The sequence below is a fragment of the Sarcophilus harrisii genome, chromosome 3 (assembly GCF_902635505.1).
Source record: "Sarcophilus harrisii chromosome 3, mSarHar1.11, whole genome shotgun sequence".
Lineage (NCBI taxonomy): Eukaryota > Metazoa > Chordata > Mammalia > Dasyuromorphia > Dasyuridae > Sarcophilus > Sarcophilus harrisii.
In genome coordinates, this window is record NC_045428.1 from 117428976 (window position 1) to 117450250 (window position 21275).

At 34.3% G+C, this 21275-nt stretch overlaps 1 protein-coding gene across 14 annotated transcripts in view; it reads left to right on the plus strand.

Annotated features, from left to right (window-relative positions):
- Positions 1 to 8071: 8071 nt before the first annotated feature.
- Positions 8072 to 21275, plus strand: part of LMO7 (LIM domain 7) — a 229116-nt gene continuing 215912 nt past the window's right edge. For 7 of the 14 annotated variants that reach the window (XM_031958501.1, XM_031958504.1, XM_031958505.1 and 4 more), the window contains exons 1-2: positions 8073 to 8179; positions 9307 to 9377. In XM_031958501.1, the coding sequence (XP_031814361.1) occupies positions 9309 to 9377 (69 nt within the window). In that variant the 5' untranslated portion in view covers positions 8073 to 8179; positions 9307 to 9308. Of the gene's footprint in view, positions 8180 to 9306; positions 9378 to 21275 lie in introns of all 14 variants that reach the window. The other 7 variants (XM_031958503.1, XM_031958502.1, XM_031958506.1 and 4 more) reach the window with 3 other exon arrangements.

Here is a 21275-nt window from a genome sequence, read left to right on the forward strand (position 1 = left end):
TAAGATCTCTTTGGGATATAAGCCCAGTAGAAACACTGCTGGATCAAAGGGTATTCACAGTTTGATAACTTTTTGAGCACAGTTCCAAATTGCTCTCCAGAATGGTTGGATCACTTCACAGCTCCACTAACAATGTATTAATGTCTGAGTTTTCCCACATCCCTTGCAACATTCATAATTATCTTTTCCTGTCATCTTAGTCAATCTGAGAGATTTGTAGTGATACCTCAGAGTTGTCTTAATTTGCATTTCTCTGATCAATAGTGATTTAGAGCACCTTTTCATATGATTAGAAATTGTTTCAATCTCTTCATCTGAAAATTGTCTGTTCATATCCTTTGATCATTTACCAATTGGAGAATGGCTTGAATTCTTATAATTTGAGTCAATTTTCTATATATTTTAGAAATGAAGTCTTTATCAGAATCCTTTAATGTAACCCCCCCAGTTTATTGTTTCCCTACTAATCTTGTCTGCATTGATTTTGTTTGTACAAAAGCTTTTTTAACTTAATATAATCAAAATTAGATATTTTTTCTTTAAAAATGTATTACATTTCTTCTTTGGCCATAAATTCCTTCCTTCTCCACAGATTTGAAAGGTAGGATATCTTTTTTTCTTCTAATTTGCTTATTATATCACTCTTTATGTCTAAATCATGAACCCATTTTGACCTTTTATTGCTATACAGTGTTAAGTATGAGTCAATGCCTAGTTTCAATGCCTAGTTTCTCCCATACTAACTTTCAATTTTCCCAGCAGTTCTTGTCAAACAGTGAATTCTTATTTCAAAAGCTAGGATCTTTGTGAAACCCAGTTTCTTTAAGAATTCTTGACCAAGCATAATCATAGCCTAGACCTCATTATCTATGATATGTTTCAGTTTAGACCTAAAACTGGAAAGGCTAGAATGGGATTTAATGACCTCAAAAACAGGTCAGTCAAGGGCACTATTTCACAGAGTTTTGGAATCACTATACATCACTATATATATATAGATAGATATATAATCACTATATATATATATATATATATATATATATATACACGCACACATAATAAGTATAAAAATCAAAGATTTACTGATAATAAACCATAATTTCACAAGCTTCACATTCAGTTATGTGACTGTATATGGAATCATAAGTCACAGTTTAGGAAGCTTTGTTTTAGAGATCATCTAGCTCAAAGTTATGATTTTATTGATAGGGAAAGGGAATTCTGGAAAGGTTAGGTGACTTGATTTGTTCATTTCTATACAACCATTAATGAATGGCACAATCAGGTACCCTCTAGTCAGTATATTTCCCTCCTAAAATATATTGCTTTCTTGATCAGAACCAAAACTAGCTAAAATTGTGTTTGGAGAATGAGGGGGGAAGAGCCTGAAACAAGGCAGAGAACAATCTTTTTTTTATAGCTTTTTATTTTCAAAATATATGCATAGATACTTTTCAATATTCACCCTTGCAAAACCTTGTGTTCCAGATTTCTTTTCTCCTTCTCTTACCCCTACCCTTTTCCACACACAGCAAGTAATCCAATATATATTAACATGTGCAATTCTTCTATATACATTTCCACAATTATCATGCTGCACAAGAAAAATCAGATCAAAAAGGAAAAAAAAATTAGAAAGAAAACAAAAATCAAGCAAACAACAACAAAAAAGTGAAAATGCTATGTTATAATCCACACCTAATTCTCACAGTCCTCTCTGGATGCGAATGGCTCTTTCTATCACAAGTCCATTGGAACTGGCCTGAATCATCTCACTATTGAAAAGAATCATTTACATCAGAATTGATCATCATATAATTTTGTTGTTGCCTTGTACAATGTTCTCTTGGTTCTACTCACTTTACTTAGCATCAGTTCTTGTAAGTCTCTTCAGGCCTCCCTGAAATCATCCTGCTGATCGTTTCTTGTAGAATAATAATATTCCATAACATCCGTATACGATAACTTATTCAGCCATTCTCCAACTGATGGGCATCCACTTAGTTTCCAGTGCAGAGAACATTCCGATGGGAAGAAAGGACCCACACATGATAGTCCTACTATTAGTACAGTTGTGCTGGGGAGGGATGGGCTTTTTTCCCCATTCCATACCTTTAGAAGAGTTTGAAAAGGGGAGTCAATGACTGAATTGCCTCTTCCAAATAAAAAGAGTGACTCCTAGGATGTCAGCATCCTGGGACATAACTGTCTTCTACTTAATAAAGTTCTTTTTTGAGGGGTTACTATGTTAAACTTTAATTGTCAAAATTGGCTTAGAATTTTTGCAATCTCAGTTTTTATAAACTAGATCTATTGGGTTCCTTAACTCTCAAACATTAAAATAGTTCTATGCCTGCTTTTATATAACACAATTCACTTTTATCTTTTAAAGGGGGTATGAAAGGGCACAACAACTTCATCTTTTCAAGGTAGAAATGAAATGATACAGAAAAGTACAATGTTTGAAAAACTAAACACTGTATTTTCTAAATGTCATTTGCTCATTTGGGTTCAATTTGCAATGAAACTCAGCATGTATTAAGTATGGCTAGGTCTTTACAAGATGATTATTATTTCTAACAGAAATTCAATTACATTTCTTATTTTCACAATCCAATTCCAATGAATAGCAAACTCTTTGTTTCTTATTCTAGATGAATTTAATGGTGATCATGATTTGGAAGAAAAATTAACAAATATTCTAGATGAGAAACAATTGAATAAAAAAGGTTATGTTTATCTTTGATTTTTTTTTTACTATATATGCAACTTGGAGGCAACTTTGCTTAAAAGATAATTTTAGGAAGACCCTTTGTTTATGGTGTTCTATCCCCAAATGATGTAGTTTTGCAGTTCCTTCAGGAATGCAGTATCTTATAAATAATGTTTAGAATTTTATGCCAAATAACTAGCCAAATAGTAGAAAACCCCTTAAATAGAAAAGAATACCATTAGAACTTAAAAGCAGAGGAAGAAAATAACTTAACTGACTCTAGAAATGATGGGTTTTAGACACATGTATTACAAGTTGCCATCACAGGCTGATCTCTTAATTAGCTGTCTGTGCAAACAGGTGAAAGATTGATAGGAACAGCATATTTTTCATCTTCACCTCAACAGTCTTTTGTCAACAGAGTAGCATTAGAAATTAAACACATACATACATACACCCACAAATTCTCCTTGAATTTAGTGAGAAGGCTGCACTTCTTTACTATCCCAATGCATGACCTTTCTCCATATTTTCTTGGAGAAAATGTTGCAGAAATGACATAACTGGACTTTCATGTTTTTTTCTCCTCTTAATGTCTTCCCATTCTCCTTCTTTCCTCTCCCTCAATCCTCCAGTTGTCCTCTAGTTATTCTGTGACTTCAGCTCTGACTTCCATTTCTAAATATAAGATTGAGTTCTCCTGTTTGAACTTCACTGTGTCAGGACTGGTAGTAACCTACACCTTTAATTATAACTGAGATGTGTGTTTTTGTGGTCAGAGATGGGATCAGAACTTTATTATTATACTCGATGTGTTTTTGCCTTCTTTCCCAAAGTAGTCCTTACTATTAATTAAAGAAAGGTGTTGTGTAAATTCAGTAAAACAAAATTCTGTCATGAGAGGTGCCTCTAAGATGAGGGCCTGTAATCGGGAATATATCCTAGTTACTCTCCATGAGATGTTAAAAATCTAAGGCTTTCAAAATTTTTCTTTTGCTTTTCTAAAGTCACTTTTTTTGAGAAGACACTCCTAAGAACTGCGGCAATATGCTAGATTTGTGACTTTTGATCATAAGTGCACCTCTCAATTTTGGTAAGTAAAAGAGTATAGTTAAGGCAAATTTCATATTTGTGCCTGTACTTTGAAGTTCTTATTGGGATATTTCTTAATCTATTTGGTTTTTCATCTGAGGATTTCTAAGGCAATCTCTTGTACAAAATATTTTAATTAAATATACTTTATTAATGCCTTTTGTTTTTATATCACAATTACTAATGGGAAAAAAATCCTCTGCTTTCTCTTGAATGTGTATGATATTTTCCTGTAGCAGTCCCCTAACTTTCCTGCCGTGAAGAGGGATATTTCATTGTCTGTTGTCTGGAACTTTTTTTTTTTTTTTAATAGAAGATGTGAAGTAAGTGGAATAAGCATTTATAAATGACTACTATGTGCCAAGAACTATGCTAAGATTAATATAATTTTGCTAAAAATCATCTCATATGATCCTCACAACAATCCTAGGAATTAGGTGCTTTTATTATCCCCATTTTATAGCTGCCTCAGTTTGGCAGGCAGAATTTACATGACTTTCCTAGGGTTACATAGCTAGTAAATAAATGTTTGAGGCGGGGTTTTAATTCAGGTCTTCCTGATTCCAAACCCTGTGTCCTATGTATTTTCACACCTCCCTGCCAATCTGATTATTCTAAGGGGCAATTAATTACCTAGAGTTCAACTTCCTTTTAATGATCTTTTAATTTACATTGTTGTCATCATTGTGTATATTGTTCTATTTGTTTTACTCTGCAAAGTTTATACAAATTTTCCCAAATTTCTCTGAACTCTTATAATTTCTTAAACACATAGTAATATTCTGTTATAATTATAAAACTTTTTTTTTACATTCACATTGATTCCTAAATCAATAGATACTTATTTTGTTTATATTTACTTGGAGTCATAAAGTTTGCAAATGATTATCTGGATTTAAGTTACAGCTCTATTTCTGTTTTTGATTTCTTTGAGATACTCTATGGCACAGTGACTGGATCAAAGGATAAAGAAATTAAATCAATTTTCTTCCATAATTCCAAATTGATAGTTGGATCAATTCATCTTTCTATCAACAGTGTACCAGGGTTCCTGTTTTGCCATCACCTTTCTAATACTGACTGTTTGTCATCTTTTAGACCAATTTTTCTTTGAATAGCCTGAATCTCACTGAGAAGGCCATGCTTTATTCTAGGATTGACACATTCATCAGTACAATGTCATCTACAAACAGAAGCATCTTACATTGCCCTGATTAAGACATGCAACTATACAGGCAACCCACTGAATGTGGATGTCTTTATGCATGCAGACATATGTGCTATCCCCAATTAAATATAGAGTGTCCAATCTACTTGATTGGAGCAATCAAAAAATATAAACTGGGTATGAATAAGTCCTTAATCAATTTAGAGGGAGTGAGGTATTTGCTTATTGGGTGAAATCAAAGAATGCCTCACAGGAAACTTATTGGGATTGGTAGAAAAAAAGTCAGAGATTCTTCTGGGACTGTGTATATTACATCAAAACTATTGCAGATTGAACATTGCAGAAGGAGATTCCAAGAGTAGTCAACTGAATGATAGTTTAAAGAATTTCCTTTTGCGGGCAGATTGAGTTTTTCCACTTTCTCTCCGTCTTCATTAATGTTGATAGGAATGTCTATCGGAGCTGGTAGCATTCCCTCTTATTCCTTCCCCAACAGCTTTAGGAAGAGCAGATAGACACAATGAAGACAGTTTTTGGACTCCACAAAACCACTGACCCTTGGAGTCCAACAGAATTAAGGGAAACTTCATGAGAATTTCTTAGAGACAAAAGGACTTACAATATCTAAGAACTGTGATTTTTCCTTTTGACTATATGAGATTTCTAAATTTAAGTTTGCATTTTCCTATGAACTTATGTGCACTAGTGAGAGAGTGCCCTTACATTTTAGGGGGAATGCTTTTTTCTTACTATACTAATTTGATAAAATATCCTTTGCTACAAGTTAATTATCTGGCTAATTCTTAATGGGAAACAAACTGGATGGGTGACAAAACTGGAAATCTTCCAGCTCAAGAATATATACAGAAAAATTTGACACACAAAAGTGGTTAAGAACCTCTCATCTAGAAGGATCAAGTACTGGGCAAGTCCTAAACTCAGTGGTGATGATTACATACTCCATTCTGTTGTTGGTAGGTAATAGTGAGGCAGAAAACTATCTTTCTCAGAGAGTTTATGGCCTTCTATACCTCAGCTCTGTCTTTCTTTTCATGGTTACACAGTTTGATTAGTCTAAGGAGTAGGTTTAGTGTGGATTGACCCAATCAGAATTAGGTCAGAACCTCCCCGATATAGGCAAGTTATGTGATCATGGGGTCAGCTCCCTAGAGAAATAGACAGGAAAACTTGATACTAAATATAGTGTTTTATTTTATTTTATTTTGCATAGAATTCCAAGGAATAACAACCTGCAGTAGGATATCTAACTCATGGCTCTCTGCCTGCAGCTTCTCCTGGATACAGACTTCTTCCAAGTATTACAAAGGCCACTGAATCCAGCAGTTCTAAGAAAGATATATTTCAATTATTTTAATCCCCTACCTTGGCCACTCTTTTGAGTTGGAAAAAGAAAATCCCATCAAATAAGCTGATGTTTGAGTTGAACATTGATATTTAAGTGTGTCATCACTGAGTAGTATGTCATATGCCCTTGACTCCCCTAGGGTCTCCAACTCTTTGATATTATGATCGTAACTGACAAGATGAGGTGGTCAACAAAGAATAGATTCCTACCTTCCCTGTTACATTTATCTTGAAGTTGGGCAATTTTTGGATCAATTTTAGTTGAAGGAAGAGAGTAGATTGGATTGTCTTTCAGGAATTATGTGATAAGTTTATCTTATCAACACCAATATCTTTCAATGATACTATATGTCAGTGAACCACGGAACACCTTCACCTCTGAAGAATTTGAATTGTGAATAGGTCTAAGAGACCCATGTTGGGAATAAATCAAGTAATGACACTGTATTTTGTCAACATTGATTTGAGTGCAAATGGCATGAACATTCTTGAGAACATGTATAACTATAATGGATGGGAAAGACCATTTTTGTAGCCAGGTAGAGGAGAAAGAGTGAATGGTTAGATATTCAAGATATTCAAGCAATATTAACAGACCTAGAGGAAGACCTTTAGAATATTGAGTAGATTCCTATTGAAAGATTTCTTTCATTCTTCCCTTTGTGGAGAATATTTTGAACAGATGTATTTGGCAAAAGAAGACTTGTCTCATGACTTACCTTTTTAGTATGAATAATTTTATTCTAAGAGTGGGTGAAGGATATGAAATAGGCATGTTGGAAAGGCTTACAGAGATTCATTGCAGGAGGGCCAAAGAGCATTATTGCTTGGAACCTAATTTCAAATCACCTAAAAGATTAATCACATGTGGGAGGGTGGAGATAGTTTTTTTTTTTTTTTTTAATTGAGGGAACTAAAGGCCTGCTCCCTTTGCAGGTGAGCAAACATTGGCCTTTCTTCTGCCAGAAGTTAAATTATAAAAAGGAAAGATGTTTTGAAAATAGAAAGTTTAAAAAATTAATTATATCTAATTCAAAATCTAATAAAAGTATATGGGAAAAAATAAAAAGGAAATATTTTGAAGCAAGGGGCTTGAAAAGGCAGGAAGGAATTCAAAAATTTCACAGGCAGTTTTGACAAGATTCATGCTGTTCTTCAAACAGATGTCTCCATAGCTCATTTTGGACAGGGCTCACAGGATATGGTCTGAGCAGACTCTTCTTCCTCTCTCTCCCTCCCCTCGCCCCCCGCCGTTCCGACCCAACAATCCAAACAGAGATGCCCAATGGTGGACAGGTAAACAAGAGAGAGCAACTTCTTCCTCCGCCTGGCCCGTTTGATTAACCCTTGATTGAATGGAAGCTAAAGCTAAAGTCGTTCCTCACTGCCTTGGGGAAACATCTCGTTGGAAGGGAGGGATTAGAGTAGGCTTCTTTTTTCCAGTTTCTCAGCATAAAGTTATTTAATTGCACAGAAAGTGTGTGGGCTGCGGGTGCGAGCTGCAGGTGTCCCTCGCCCACCTGTAGGAAAGGTGAAAGAAAGAGAAAGGAGAGAGGAGAACGAGAAGGGGGGGGGGGGAGGAGGAGGGCTTTTTGATGAGGGGGTAGTTTGGGTTCCAATCCTGAAGAACGCTACCCTCACCTGCCGCCAGGAGTCCCCTAGCAGGGAGGGAGTCTCGGGAGGAGGAGAGAGGCTGGGGCTGAGAATGGGACTGGGGTTGGGGGCGGGGCAGGATAGAGCACCTGGTGGGAGGATAAGGAGCTGGGCTCAGTTTCTAGGCTGCTCGCGGTGGGTGCTGGTAGGAATAGTCCAAGGCTGGCCTGCCGGATCCTAGGTTACAGGTAAAAGGGGATAGTTCGGAGCCCAGGTAATGGAGAGGAGCCAGGCGAACCAATCCTAGCTTGGAGCCCTGGAGTTGTTCCTGACTGGGTTGGGCTCAGCTGGGCTGCTGCGTTTCCGCGGCCAGGGCACCCAAGAGGGGGAAGTTTCTTGGCTAGGAAGGATGCAATTGTGTTGAGCTATTCCTGGTATGTCAGGCACTGGCCCTGCAGCGGTGAGCTCTGAAAGCTCCGTTTCCAGGGGATCCGGGAAGGGAATGAAGATCCGCTTGGGGACCGATAGGAAAAGAGCCCGGGAGGGAGGGGACGCGACTGGACGGGGCAAGACAGGACAGGGCAGGGCAGGGAGGAGCTCCAAGTGCTCTTTCAGCGGCTTCCGCGAGCATCGCCTTTCCCTGCGCTGCCAAAGCTCAGGTTCCCCGGAGTGGCGCGCTGCGCTTCCATTTGGAGCTTGCCCTGCGACGGGGATTTGGCATCCCATGGTTCAGACAGTCTAAACCACAAGGGCTGGCATGGCCAAATGCCCAGGGAACAACCCCAAGAGGAGGAGGCGGCGGGCGGGCGGAAGCGGTTGCTCCACATGGCCCAGAGCTTGAAAGCAGCAGGGACGGGACTCTAGACGCCGCCGCCAACAAACCCGCCACGACCCGGGAAACTGCGGTGATTCCGGGGGAGGGAACGGGAGCGTAGAGGAGGGGAGCTTCTTTTGAAGTTCAAACAGTTCTTGGGGCTGTTTACAACCCCTTGGTCTCTCTCCTCCTCCTTCTCCCCTTCTCCTCCCCTATAGGGCCCCCTCCCCCGCCGCCTCCCATCTTTCTCCTCCTCTTTGACTGCTCTGGTCCCTGCGGACCCTGGTTCGTTTTCAGGGTTTTATAGAAAGCAGCTTCTTCAAATTCTTGTGGTTTCGGGGCATTAACAAACCCCAGAGAGCAACAAAGGGAACGGGAGACCCAGGGCATTAAAAGGCAGAGCGGAGTGACAGGCGGCACTGCCTCTTGGTCCCCAATCCCAACCTCGGAGCAGCTTCGTTAAACTGTGCTGACACTCCTCCCCCTCCCCATCCCGCCCCTCCTCGCCCACCCACCCATTTCTCTCTTTTTCTTTTTTTTTCCCCTCCCCTCTTCCTCTAGTCATGGAAGGGAGAGAGGATGCGGAGTCCAACTGTGATGTAGCATTCGCTGAAGCTCAGAGATGGGTGGAGGTGAGTGTATATTCCCCCCCCCCCTTTTTACTTTTTTCCTCACGATTTGGTGGCTTTACAGAGGGCTCAAGGGTGACTTTAAAACCATAACTGCCAAATCAAGATAACATTATTCTTAACGAACCTTCCCTCCCTTCGTTTTTGCTAGATGGTGGGAAATAATAAGTTCAGGGTGGGGAGTTAGCGATTAGAAATTTTAAAGGTTCAAGTTTCTCTCTGTTTTAGTCTCTTCTTCCCCTACAAGTTTCTCCTTCTGTTCTTTAAATTATTCTTAAGGTGCAGAGTGAAATAGGTGGTAGTTTGTCCATCACTGTATTAGGTTTCCAGATCCATGCGGACTGTACCAGGATCAGTTGTCTCCCTTGATCCTATCTGAGGCACAATCTAGAGAATGTAATGGTCTCTTGGAATCTCTGCACTAAACCAAAAGGGAGGAAATGGGAAAAGTTATATTTCTTTTGTTCAAATGTGTTTAAGATGCTGTAAACACCAATCAAACCAAGTTTGTGTATAAGTGTCTGTGTGGAAGGGGTGGGGCATTGGATAGAAGTTGGGAAGATAGTTGAAGAAGTGACAGAATGGATGGATAAAATACTAAGGCAGCAAGCTTGCTGATGAACTTTTAGGAGAGGATTCATAGGGAAGTTTGAATTCCCATTGATGAAGACCACCACCTTAGTTCTGGGCTTCTAATACAGTTTAAGGGTTCTCTATTTTCACTGTTATTCTTACTAGCTGTGCTTTAGAGACACTCTCTTCTTATAGTTTTCCATTTTGTTATTTCCTTTTTAAAAGAAATGTGAGCTCCTTGAGATTTTCCTCTCTGTCTTTACTTATACTTTGGGTTGAGTTCATCCCTAAATAGATTTTCATGATGATTCTTGGAGGCTGGTGGATAAAGAACTTATGGGGAAAAAGTTTTCTTGGCAAGTGTGCTACATTTTATCATGAAATAGTATACATGCACATACACAACCACAAAAATAGTTTATTGGAACATTGTCTTATACAACTAATTTTTGTGCCTTGCTAATTTATTGAAAGGTGGTTTTCTTTGGAATGAAATTTTGAAGACTATTACACAAAAACTTTAAAAACTGTAAGTTTTAGCGAGCAAATACACAAGTATTAGATTAATTTCTTCTTCCTTATAAGTCTACTTTACTAAGCATACTTTTAGACAGACAATTTGATCCCTTTGCTGGAAAGTGAATCTTTTATCATTAAGAAAACAAAGAAACAAACAAACATGTGGAAGGCTTGAGTATAAGATGATAATATAGAGGCTCTTGAATTGAAAGGAAAATAAAATATCTCTCACCACCTCATTTGCTTAAAAGAAAATTATTTTTCTGTGTTCGTCTAGTTTTTAAGTTTCTGTACAAAGTAATTTCATATGTATCATATTTTGCTAAGACATTCTTAGATATCTTAGAAAAGTAATTTTGTGTGTGTGTGTGTGTATGTGTGTGTATGTATGTGTGTAGGGAGCGTGTTGGATATCAGAAAAGAAGTGGGTTTTTTTTCCTAAACATTTTTAGCTGTTTCTAAGGAGTATGGATTTTGCACGTGGAACTTTGTGTTTCTTTTTTCTTATAAATATGTTTAACTTTCCTCATAAATATGCTTGACTTCCCTTTTGTGTGTATGTGTACTAACTTCTTTGAACTAAAACTTCAATGAGTATTGCAACTCTTCCTATGAACTTAATAAAAATCACATTTTATTATCTTCCATGAAATAATCTCAATGAAGTAATATATATTTTTGTTGTATAATTATGTTAAATGTGTGTAATCTTTTCCTCTCCTCCAAGTTAAAGATCTTCAGTGATAACACATTTTTTAAAATTTAAGATTATATTTTTTAGGGAAATTACTATATTAGTCTATACAGAAAACTCCAATTTTTGTTCAAATGATATATAAATTTAATATAATAAGACAATATAATTAAAAATAAATGATCCTTTTAAAATATCAGCAGTTGCACAAAAGGAGAAATGATTTATGAATTATATGTGTTGAAACAGTTCAGATTTTGTGACCTTAAATTTATAATATCATCTTTGTGGTTGTCATGTTAAAAAAAATTTTAAGACAAATTTTAATATCTTTTATACTCTTAAAAAAAGGACAGTGGATTTGAAACAATAGCTTGGATTCTTTGCATACTATCAACTCCCAACTCCCAACTAAACTGAAACTTTATAATAAATAAATTATAAAGATAAAACCTTTTTTTGGCTCTCACATTTTCTTGACTTTTTGACTTAAGTGGAAAAAGGAAAGATTGTTTTAAAATTTTGTGTTGTACTAGTACAGTCCTTTGCTCCTTTTTTCCCCTTACGGCCAGGCAAGTTGGCAATACAAAACGGGGGATTTAATTTTGCCACCTTTCCTTCTACTTAAAAAAATGGCTTTGAATATTCAAATATAATTGGTTTTAGTGACCTCAAAAGTGCTAAAAGTATTGTGGATTCCTAGAACTAGCAATTTATTTATTTTTTCTTTCTCTTTCTGATCTTATATACTTGTGAATATCTTGATAGAAGCATTATTTTTTGGAGGGGTAGAGGAGACAGAAGTGAGAGGAGAGACATATAAAATAAAGTGTGAGGTTATATACTATTACTATTAAGATCTCAGAATGCATAAGTTTGTGGTTGATTTAATTTTGGTAGCTCCAATCCTAGTAGGAGTTATCTTAAATATTTTTCTTAATATCCTTTGTTTTTATATCACATCTCATATCTTCCCATGCCCTTACTCAATGAACCATCCTTTGTAACAAAAAATTTAAAAAAAAAGATGGAAGGAGTGGTGGAGGAGAAATAGACAGCAGTTTTTCAAAACTACCCAACATATGAACTACTTCTAATGGTATAGACAACATTCTACACACATAGTAGTAATGAAGGCAGGGAGATTGTCACATTTTAAAAATCAGAAAACAGTATGTTTTGAAATATAGCTTAGAATATTAAAAAAATGTAGTAGAGCTAGTTTGTGACTAAACAACTTTAATTTAAAACCAAGTGTATTCTAAATGGGTAGAAAAAACAGAAATGTCATTGAGAAATTGTATTTGAACAAGGTCATGGAGTAAAAGGTGAGGTAGTTGAAAATAGTTTGTTCTTGAATTTCTGTTCTTTCCTAACTTTTCTTACTTTTATTCTATATTTGTGTGTGTGTGTTTTGTGAGCATTAAAAACTCTGACTCGTCAAAAAACAAATAAAAACCCACTGGACTTGAAAAACTTAGTTTGTTATGCCAAATACATGCTATAATTTAAGGGGGGAGGTATGGGGAGAATAATGATTAATTAGTAAGCTATCTGTATCCAGAGAAAGAAAAAATTTGCATGATAACTTTATATTTAAAAGGAATAGCAAGTTGTACATAATAGATTTGCAATTTCACATTTAATTATCTTTTTTAATACCATGTAATGCAATGCTTGATTTATTTCATAAATTAAGAATTTTTTTTAAAAGTATATTTAAAAAGTAAGATATGTCCAGTTGGGGAAGAATATGAGGTGGAGAGGGAATGGGAATAGTGGAACTATTTTATTGCATTGAACAATTTCCCTATTACCTTTCTTTTCTGTCCTTTGGGTTTAATTTTTTTCCATAACTATTTTTGTCTCCTAATTTTGTTGACTTTGATATGACCTCCTTTTCTAAATACCACTAGTGAGAAAATGGATTCACATACTGAAGCTTATTACTCTTTTTATAACTTTGTATTAGGTTTTGGCTTGTGAATTAACTTTATCTTTTAAGCATTGAAATACATGAGTAGTGAAACATATGGCAATTTTGGAGGATGTATACTTGCAGTGGGGATCAATGAACTATAAAGATGACTTCTTATATCTCAGATGGTGTTTATTTGTGTGAGATCTGTCCATAATGTGTATCTCTCTATGTACATCTGTTATCAGATCTAGCATAGGGCATGAACATTAAGATCAAGAATTGCTAATCTGGGATCGCTGAAATTATTTTTTAAAACTTAATTGTTATTTTAGGAAATGATTAAACATAGTTTTTTTTTTGCATGCATAATACCGTAGTTTTCCTCAGTTTCCTACTTTTACCCTCTCCCAAAGAACCACCCCATATGATGAATAGCATGTTTTATAAACAAGAAAAAGAAGAGGAAAAAAATCTGCATAACTGAGTAACATATCCAAAAATGTTTAAAAATATGTGTACAAAGTGCTCTACTTGTGACCATCATACTTTAAAAAAAATAATAGCTGTTAAAATTTCAAAATACATACAAAGATAGTTTTCAGCACTTACCCTTGCAAAATCTTGTGTTCCAAATTTTTCTTCTTTCCTAGGCAACAAGAAATTCAATATAGGTTAAAGATGTGAAATTCTTCTACACATATTTCCGCATTTATCATACTGCACAAGAAAAAATAAGATTAAAAAGGAAAAAAAATGAGAGAAAAAAAAAAAAAACAAGCAAGCGTACAACGATAACAAAAAGGGTGAAAGTTATATCTTGGGATCCACATTCAGTCTCCATAGTCTTCTCTCTGGATGCAGATGGTTCTCTGCATCACAAGTCTATTTGGAATTGATGTTAATCACCTTATTTTTGAAAATCACCAAGTCCATTACAATTGATCATCACATAATCTCATTGTAGTACAATGCACAATCTGTGTACAATGTTCTTTTCGTACTACTCACTTCACTTAGCATCAATTCATGTAAGTCTCTCCTGGTCTTGAAATCATCTTGCTTATTGTTTCTTATAGAACAATAATATTCCATTACATTAATATACCATAATTTATTCAACCATTCCTCAACTGATGGGCATCCACTCAGTTTCCAGTTTCTTGCCACTACAAAAAGGGTTGCTAGAAACAAATTTAGTCTCTTACCCTTTTTTAGATCTCTTTGGAATACAGACCCAGGAGAGACACTGCTGGATCAAAGGGTGTGCATAGTTTGATGGTCCTTTAGGCATTTTTCCAAATTCCTCTCCAGAATGGTTGGATCAGTTCATAATTCCACCAACAATGCATTAGTATTCCAGTTTTCCCACATTCCCTCCAATTTTTGTCCTTATCTTCTCCTGCCATCTTAGCCAATCTGAGAGATGTGAAGTGGTCCTCAGAGTTATCTTAATTTGTATTTCTCTAATCAATAGTGATTTAGAACATTTTTTCACATGACTAGAAATGGCTTTCATTTCTTCACCTGAAAATTGTCTGTTCATATCCTTTGACCATTTGTCAATCAGAGAATAGCTTTTTTTTTCTTATAAATTTAAGTCAATTTTCTATATATTTTAGAAATGAGGCATTTATCAGAATCCTTGGTTGTAAATCTCCCCCCCCCCCAGTTTTCTGTTTCCTTTCTAATCTTGTCTGCATTGGTTTTATTTGTACAAAAACTTAGCTTCTGCCATGCTATTTTTCAATTTTTCCAGCAATTTTTGTCAAATAGAGAATTCTTACTCCAGAAGCTGGAGTCTTTGGGTTTATCAAACACTAAATTACTATAGTCACTGACTACTGTGTCGTGAACTTAACCTATTCCATTGATCCACTACTTTATTTCTTAGATGGTACTAAATGATTTTGATGGCCATTGCTTTATAATATAGTTTTAGGTCTTGTACAACTAGGCCACCTTCATTTGCATTTTTTCCATTAATTCCCTTGAAATTCTTGATCTTTTGTTCTTCCAGATGAATTTTGTTATTATTTTTCTAGCTCTAAAAAATAATTTCTTGGCTGTTTGATTTGTATGACACTGAATAAATAGATTGATTTAAATGGAGTTGTCATTTTTATTATCTTAGCTCAATATACCTATGACACTTGATATTCTTCCAATTGTGTAGATCTAACTTGATTTGTATGGAAAGTGTTTTGTAATTGTGTTCATATAGTTCCTGGCTTTGTCTTAGCAGGTAGACTCCCAAACATTTTATATTATGTACAGTTATTTTAAATGGGATTTCATTTTCTATCTCTTGCTGCTGGACTTTGTTGGTAACATGTTGAAATGCTATGATTTATGTGGATTTACTTTGTATCTTGCAAGTTTGCTAAAGTTTTTAAGTTTTTTAGTTGATTTTCTGGGATTGTCTAAGTATATCACCATATCATCTGCAGAGAGGGATAATTTTGTTTTCTCATTACTTCTTTCAATTTCTTTTTCTTCTCACTGCTAAAGCTAACATTTCTAGTATGATATTGAATAGTAATGGTGATAGTGGACAACCTTGTTTCACCCCCAATCTAATTAGGAATGCTATTAGTTTATCCCCATTACATATGATGCTTGCTGATGGTTTTAGATAGATGTTACTTACCATTTTAAGGAAAAACTCCATTTATTCCTATGCTCTCTAGTGTTTTAATAGAATGGGTGTTGTATTTTGTAAAAGGCTTTTTCTGTTATCTATTGATATAATCATATGATTTTTGTTAGTTTTATTGATATAGTCACTTATGCTAATAGTTTTCCTAATATTGAATCAGCCCTGCATTCCTGATATAAATCTTACTTGGTCATATTGTATTATCCTGGCAGTAAGTTGCTGTAATAGCTTTGCTAACATTTCATTTAAGATTTTTGCATCAATGTTCATTAGAGAAATTGGTGTACAATTTTCTTTCTCTGTTTTGACCTTATACTTATAAAATATTTTTGTAGCTATTTCAATATCTTTGTTTTCCTTTGTAATACTATGTATTTATGCATTTAAATGCAAATGCTATGTATTTGTGAATTTAAAGATGTTTTCTAAATGGGTCTCTAGTCTTTCCTGAATTGTCAAAGGGATCTATAACAACAACAACAAAAAAGTTAAGGACCTATTATTATTTATCTATTTGAATTGCTTCTCTACCCACTTTCCTGCCCTCCCCCCCAGGCCACTTTTTCTTCATATTCTCCAAAGCTAAACTCTTTGTGGCATAGATAGAAATGAGGACAATCTAGGAATCTGTTTTTCTTCTATGTTTTTCTCTTGCTTTTTTATATATTGAATATTAGTGTACTTTTTTCTGATCTAATGCTCATCTTTAACTTTTTCAAATTTTCTATAGCTCTTGTCATGAGGTTTCAGCCCCTTTATTTATCAATCTTGATTTCTATAATGTTTTTCTTGGGAAGATGCATCTAAGCTCTATACAACAGTTTTGGTTTTAAAAATGCCAACTAAGAAACTTTTGAAAAATCACTCTGTGTTTTTATTGTGCTTTCCTCACTAGAGCTCTGGGAAGTAGGCCCATTCCTGTTGGACTTTAGGTTAATATTTAATTCTACTAAAGATGAATTCTAAGTTCCTTGCCAGTCAAAATCTGGGATTTGCATTTTAACCATGAGGAAACCCCAACTTAGAGGGGTTAATTGAATATGCTTTGGCAATTTGGGCTTATACAGTACTTGGATTTAAGTATTAGTAAAGGTTTAATTAAATGACTTCTGAGGATCTTTTCAGTTCTATGATTATGACTTATCATTTGATAGTGATTAAATGGCACATAGTGATACAATGATATTACATTATGAAAAAACAAAAAAAGTAATCACTAAATGAAATGTTCAATACTTAGGGAAACATTCATTACTCAAGAGACCATTTCAAAATGATGAAAAAATGATGAATGTTATAGGTGACTTTTAAAAATTCATGCTCTGGAGGAAGAGAAAGTAATATCTGATGTTATGAAACAATATTTTTCCCTTCACAAGGTGAAAGTCTCCTCTTTCATGCCTTCCCTTCCTACTCCTAACCTCCTTAAATGAACTCTTGAATCTAGGATGTTAGATTCAGCAATTTCTCATTGCATTAACTCCTTGGTAATGATATGAAATTTGTATAGACTGAAAATTAGAGTCAATGTAGTAGAAAGAGCAATGAATTTGAAGCCAGCAGATGTGGTTTAGAGTTATATAGCCATTTGTTATATCTTTGAGTAAGTTGCTTTATTTTTTTAATCTTTAATTTATCTGTGAAATAAGGATAATAATTGTCTTACTACTTAATTGACAGGATTTGTTAGTTTCCAACAAGATTGTTCATTTAGGCATTTTAAAGAGATTTGCAAGTTGTAGATCCCAATTCTTTTTGTTTTATTCATTTTTATTTATGTGCTTGATAGAGGAATTTCTAACTTCTTAAGCCTATGAAAGAAATAAATTGAAAACCTCTATCAAAGTGTCCTTGTAGTATAGGTAAAAATTTATATTTGATATTCTTAGGCACGATTTGAACCATCATTCTCTACTCCTGACTTGATAGCACTCAAAGTGAAAAAGTATAATTCATTTTTTTATAAGTTTTTTAACCTTTCATTCAGCCATAAAAAACCAAACAAGTCACAAAATAAAAATTTTCATTTATTAAAAGTTTATTTGAAGCGAACATTTTGTTTTTTTTTTTTAAAGTGGTGGTTAGTCATTTGTAAATTATCTTAAAAGTTGGTATTTGAATACGGACTGTAAATTCTATATACTGTAGCTTATGAAGACCTTTTGAATATTTAGAATTGAAAGTACTATTAACAAATACTTTCCCATAACCTGCCTAGGTTTTGGCTACCAATTAATTTATTGGTTTTAATTTCATTAATAGAGAACAGCAACTGAAATGGAATAAATTTATTAAAGTCTTCTTCAGATCTCTCATATTTGGCATAGAAGCCTCCTTGAGTTCTGATAGCCAGTGACTAGGTGAGAGAAGTCTTGGCAAGTCCAGTTTTAAGTGAATCTATATGTGATTCTATTCATTGGAAGAAATTGCTCCTATCAGTGTGCTGATGGATTTTTGAAAGTATATTAGTTGTTTCAGTTTAATCTGTTAATGAAGTCATTTCAAAATGTGGGTTTCAGAGTCAAGTTTAAACCATGGAAAGGGATTTTAGTTCCATGGAGCATAAAGTCCTGAATTTAGGTAAATATCTCTTAAATAAAACCAAGACAATTTGGAGATGAATACTTCATTGAAAGTATGGGTAGATGTGCAAATATGTTTGTGCAAATATGTTCTTTTTGCAAGGGCAAGAAGCTGGAAACTGAGTGGATGCCCATCAGTTAAAGAATGGCTGAATAAGTTATGGTATATAAATGCTATGGAATATTATTGTTTTATAAGAAATGATCAGAAGGATGATTTCAGAGAGGTCTGGAGAGACCCACATGAATTGATGCTGAGTGAAGTGAGTAGAACCAGAAGATCATGACACACGGCAACAGCAAGATTATATGATGATCAATTCTGATGGATGTGGCTCTTTCCAACAATGAGATGATTCAGGTCAGTTCCAATGATCTTGTAATGAAGAGAGCCATCTACACCCAGAGAGAGGATTGTGGGAACTGAGTGTGGACCACAACATAGTATTTTCACTTTTTTGTTATTGATTGCTTGCATTTTGTTTTTTCTCATTTTATATACATTTTATATATTTTATGTTACCATGCTTGGATTACATGATATATATAGGGGAGGGGTTGAGGGGAAAGAGGGGAAATTGGAACACAAGGTTTTTCAAGGATTAATATTGAAAAATTTTCCTTGTATATGTTTTGAAAATTTAAAAAAAACCAATAAAAAAGTTAGTTACAAAAAAGTATGTGTAGAGTAATAGTAACATTTTATTTAAAAAAATTATTTGTGTTAGAACATCTTGAGATTGTTAAATTTATCACCCAATTTCCTAAATGTAATCCTACTTTCTTTCTCCTTAGTCAGATATAGGTACTACTTATTATTTCTCTGCAGTGTTTATCTTAGAGATACTGACAGAATTGATAACAGACTGTCTATACAATTTCATATTATTCCAGATAGATGTTATTTTGGGTGATATTATTTTATTATTTTAGGGAATATTAATCTTTGCATCAGTTTGGTTGTTATTGTTTGGATTTCTAGTCTTTTTTGACTGGATCTCAGTGAGATCCAGGATTAATGTTCTGAGGCTTGATGCAGTCAGCACAATGTCATCCTCATAAAGAAGTATTGAATCTTGCCATTCACAGAGAATCCTTTTTCCCCTTAGACCTTGCACAGTCTGTGATAGTTGAATACTGTTAATCAGGCATACATATCACTATTTTATGTCTTATTTGCTGCTAATAATCAGGGTTGTTGATTAGTGTTGAACCAAAATATGTCTGTCTATATTCTAGAAAATGTTTTTGATTAAAATTACCTCATGCTATAGACTTATAAATCAAATCCAAATATTTGTTGAGCCAACAAATGTGAGAAAAGATGATATCATTCTGTTCTGATTCTCTGGTCTATCTAAAGAAGTTTTAAAAAATTCTAAAGATTTTCTAAATCTAAATCTAAATTCTAAAATTTTAAAAATTCTAAAGAAATTTTTAAAAATTATTTATTTTTAATTTATAGAATAAAACAATAATTTTCATAACATATAATAGAAAAGAACGATCACACTTGAAACTGCGAATCTATAATGGGTGAATTGCTTTTCTTTTAAAATATGTAATAAAGTTATTATATAAATTTATTTTTTTCTTCCCTCTAGATGATGGATATTATTAGACACAAATAATTGTCTATATATGTATAAGTATGTATATATACATATATATGTACATATGTGTATATAAACACCCACATATGTGTAATATATGTACATATGTAAAACTATTCTGTTTGAGATGTTTGAGCATCTCAATTCTTCATCTGTAAAAAATGAAATAATACTATCAACACTGGCTATTGAGATGCTCATTGAGATATTATATCAGTGAGATATCATTGAGATAACATATGTAAAACCTTTGCACACCTTAAAAGTGCTTTGTAAATGTGAGCTATTTCATTCATTTAATTAATCAAACAGTGAAAATTAAAAAAAAAAATACTTCAGATTAGGAATGGGCTTTCCTGAACTGCCAAATGTTTAATAAAGGAAAATTCTCTAAATTTTGGATGATCAACTTTATAGGTTAATTTGGGTAAATAGATTGTCTTATATGCTAAAGGTTACCTATTCAAGTCTTTCCTTTTTTGATAAAGGTTTGACTTTTTTTTTTTTTTTAAGCTTATATTAAAAACTTGACCTAAAATCTGTCAGGTCAAACTCTAGGATTTCTTTTTCTTTCTTTCTTTCTTTCTTTCTTTCTTTCTTTCTTTCTTTCTTTCTTTCTTTCTTTCTTTCTTTCTTTCTTTCTGTTAATGTGTAAATCTGAGATACCATTAGAAAGCTAATTTTGTGCCATTATTAATGAAGGAGGAATTTATTAAGAGGGAGTTCTCTGCAGTAGAAAAAGTACTGACTTGGAGTTAGGAGATCTTGGTTGAAATTCTGTTAATTGCTAATTGCTAAAATTGTATTCTTTTGGGCAAGTTATTTATACTTTTAAGCTCTGATTTCCTCATCTGTAAAATGAGAGCAAGACTAAGTACCTTGTCACCTTGCAGGTTGTTTTGTCCAGTAAGATAAGACAAGTAAGAACTTGATAAACTTTATGTGGAAAACAGATGTAAGTAAGATCAAGCTTTATTGAATACCTAATTTGTGCATAATAATTTGCTAAGGAATGAAAGACATGATTATTTCTCTCTAAAAGTTTACAAATATTAATGATAATACAAGATAAACACATGAGAATGTTTACTTGGAGTAGGCAAGTGCTTATTTTTTATGATTTCTAGGATGAGGGGCTTATCTTGAAAATTCTTACCTTGCCTGTTCACTTAATATGAGAATTCCTTTCACAGAGGGTAGGGTCTTTTATTACACAAGTGAAACCTAAAAAAGTCATCACAGTTTGTTTGAATTCAAGGTTGGTTATTACTATTAGTGTCTTGAAAATGAGGCTTGATAAGTGAGGGGAAGAATCCACTGGGGAATTGATCTGTTTTTGGAAG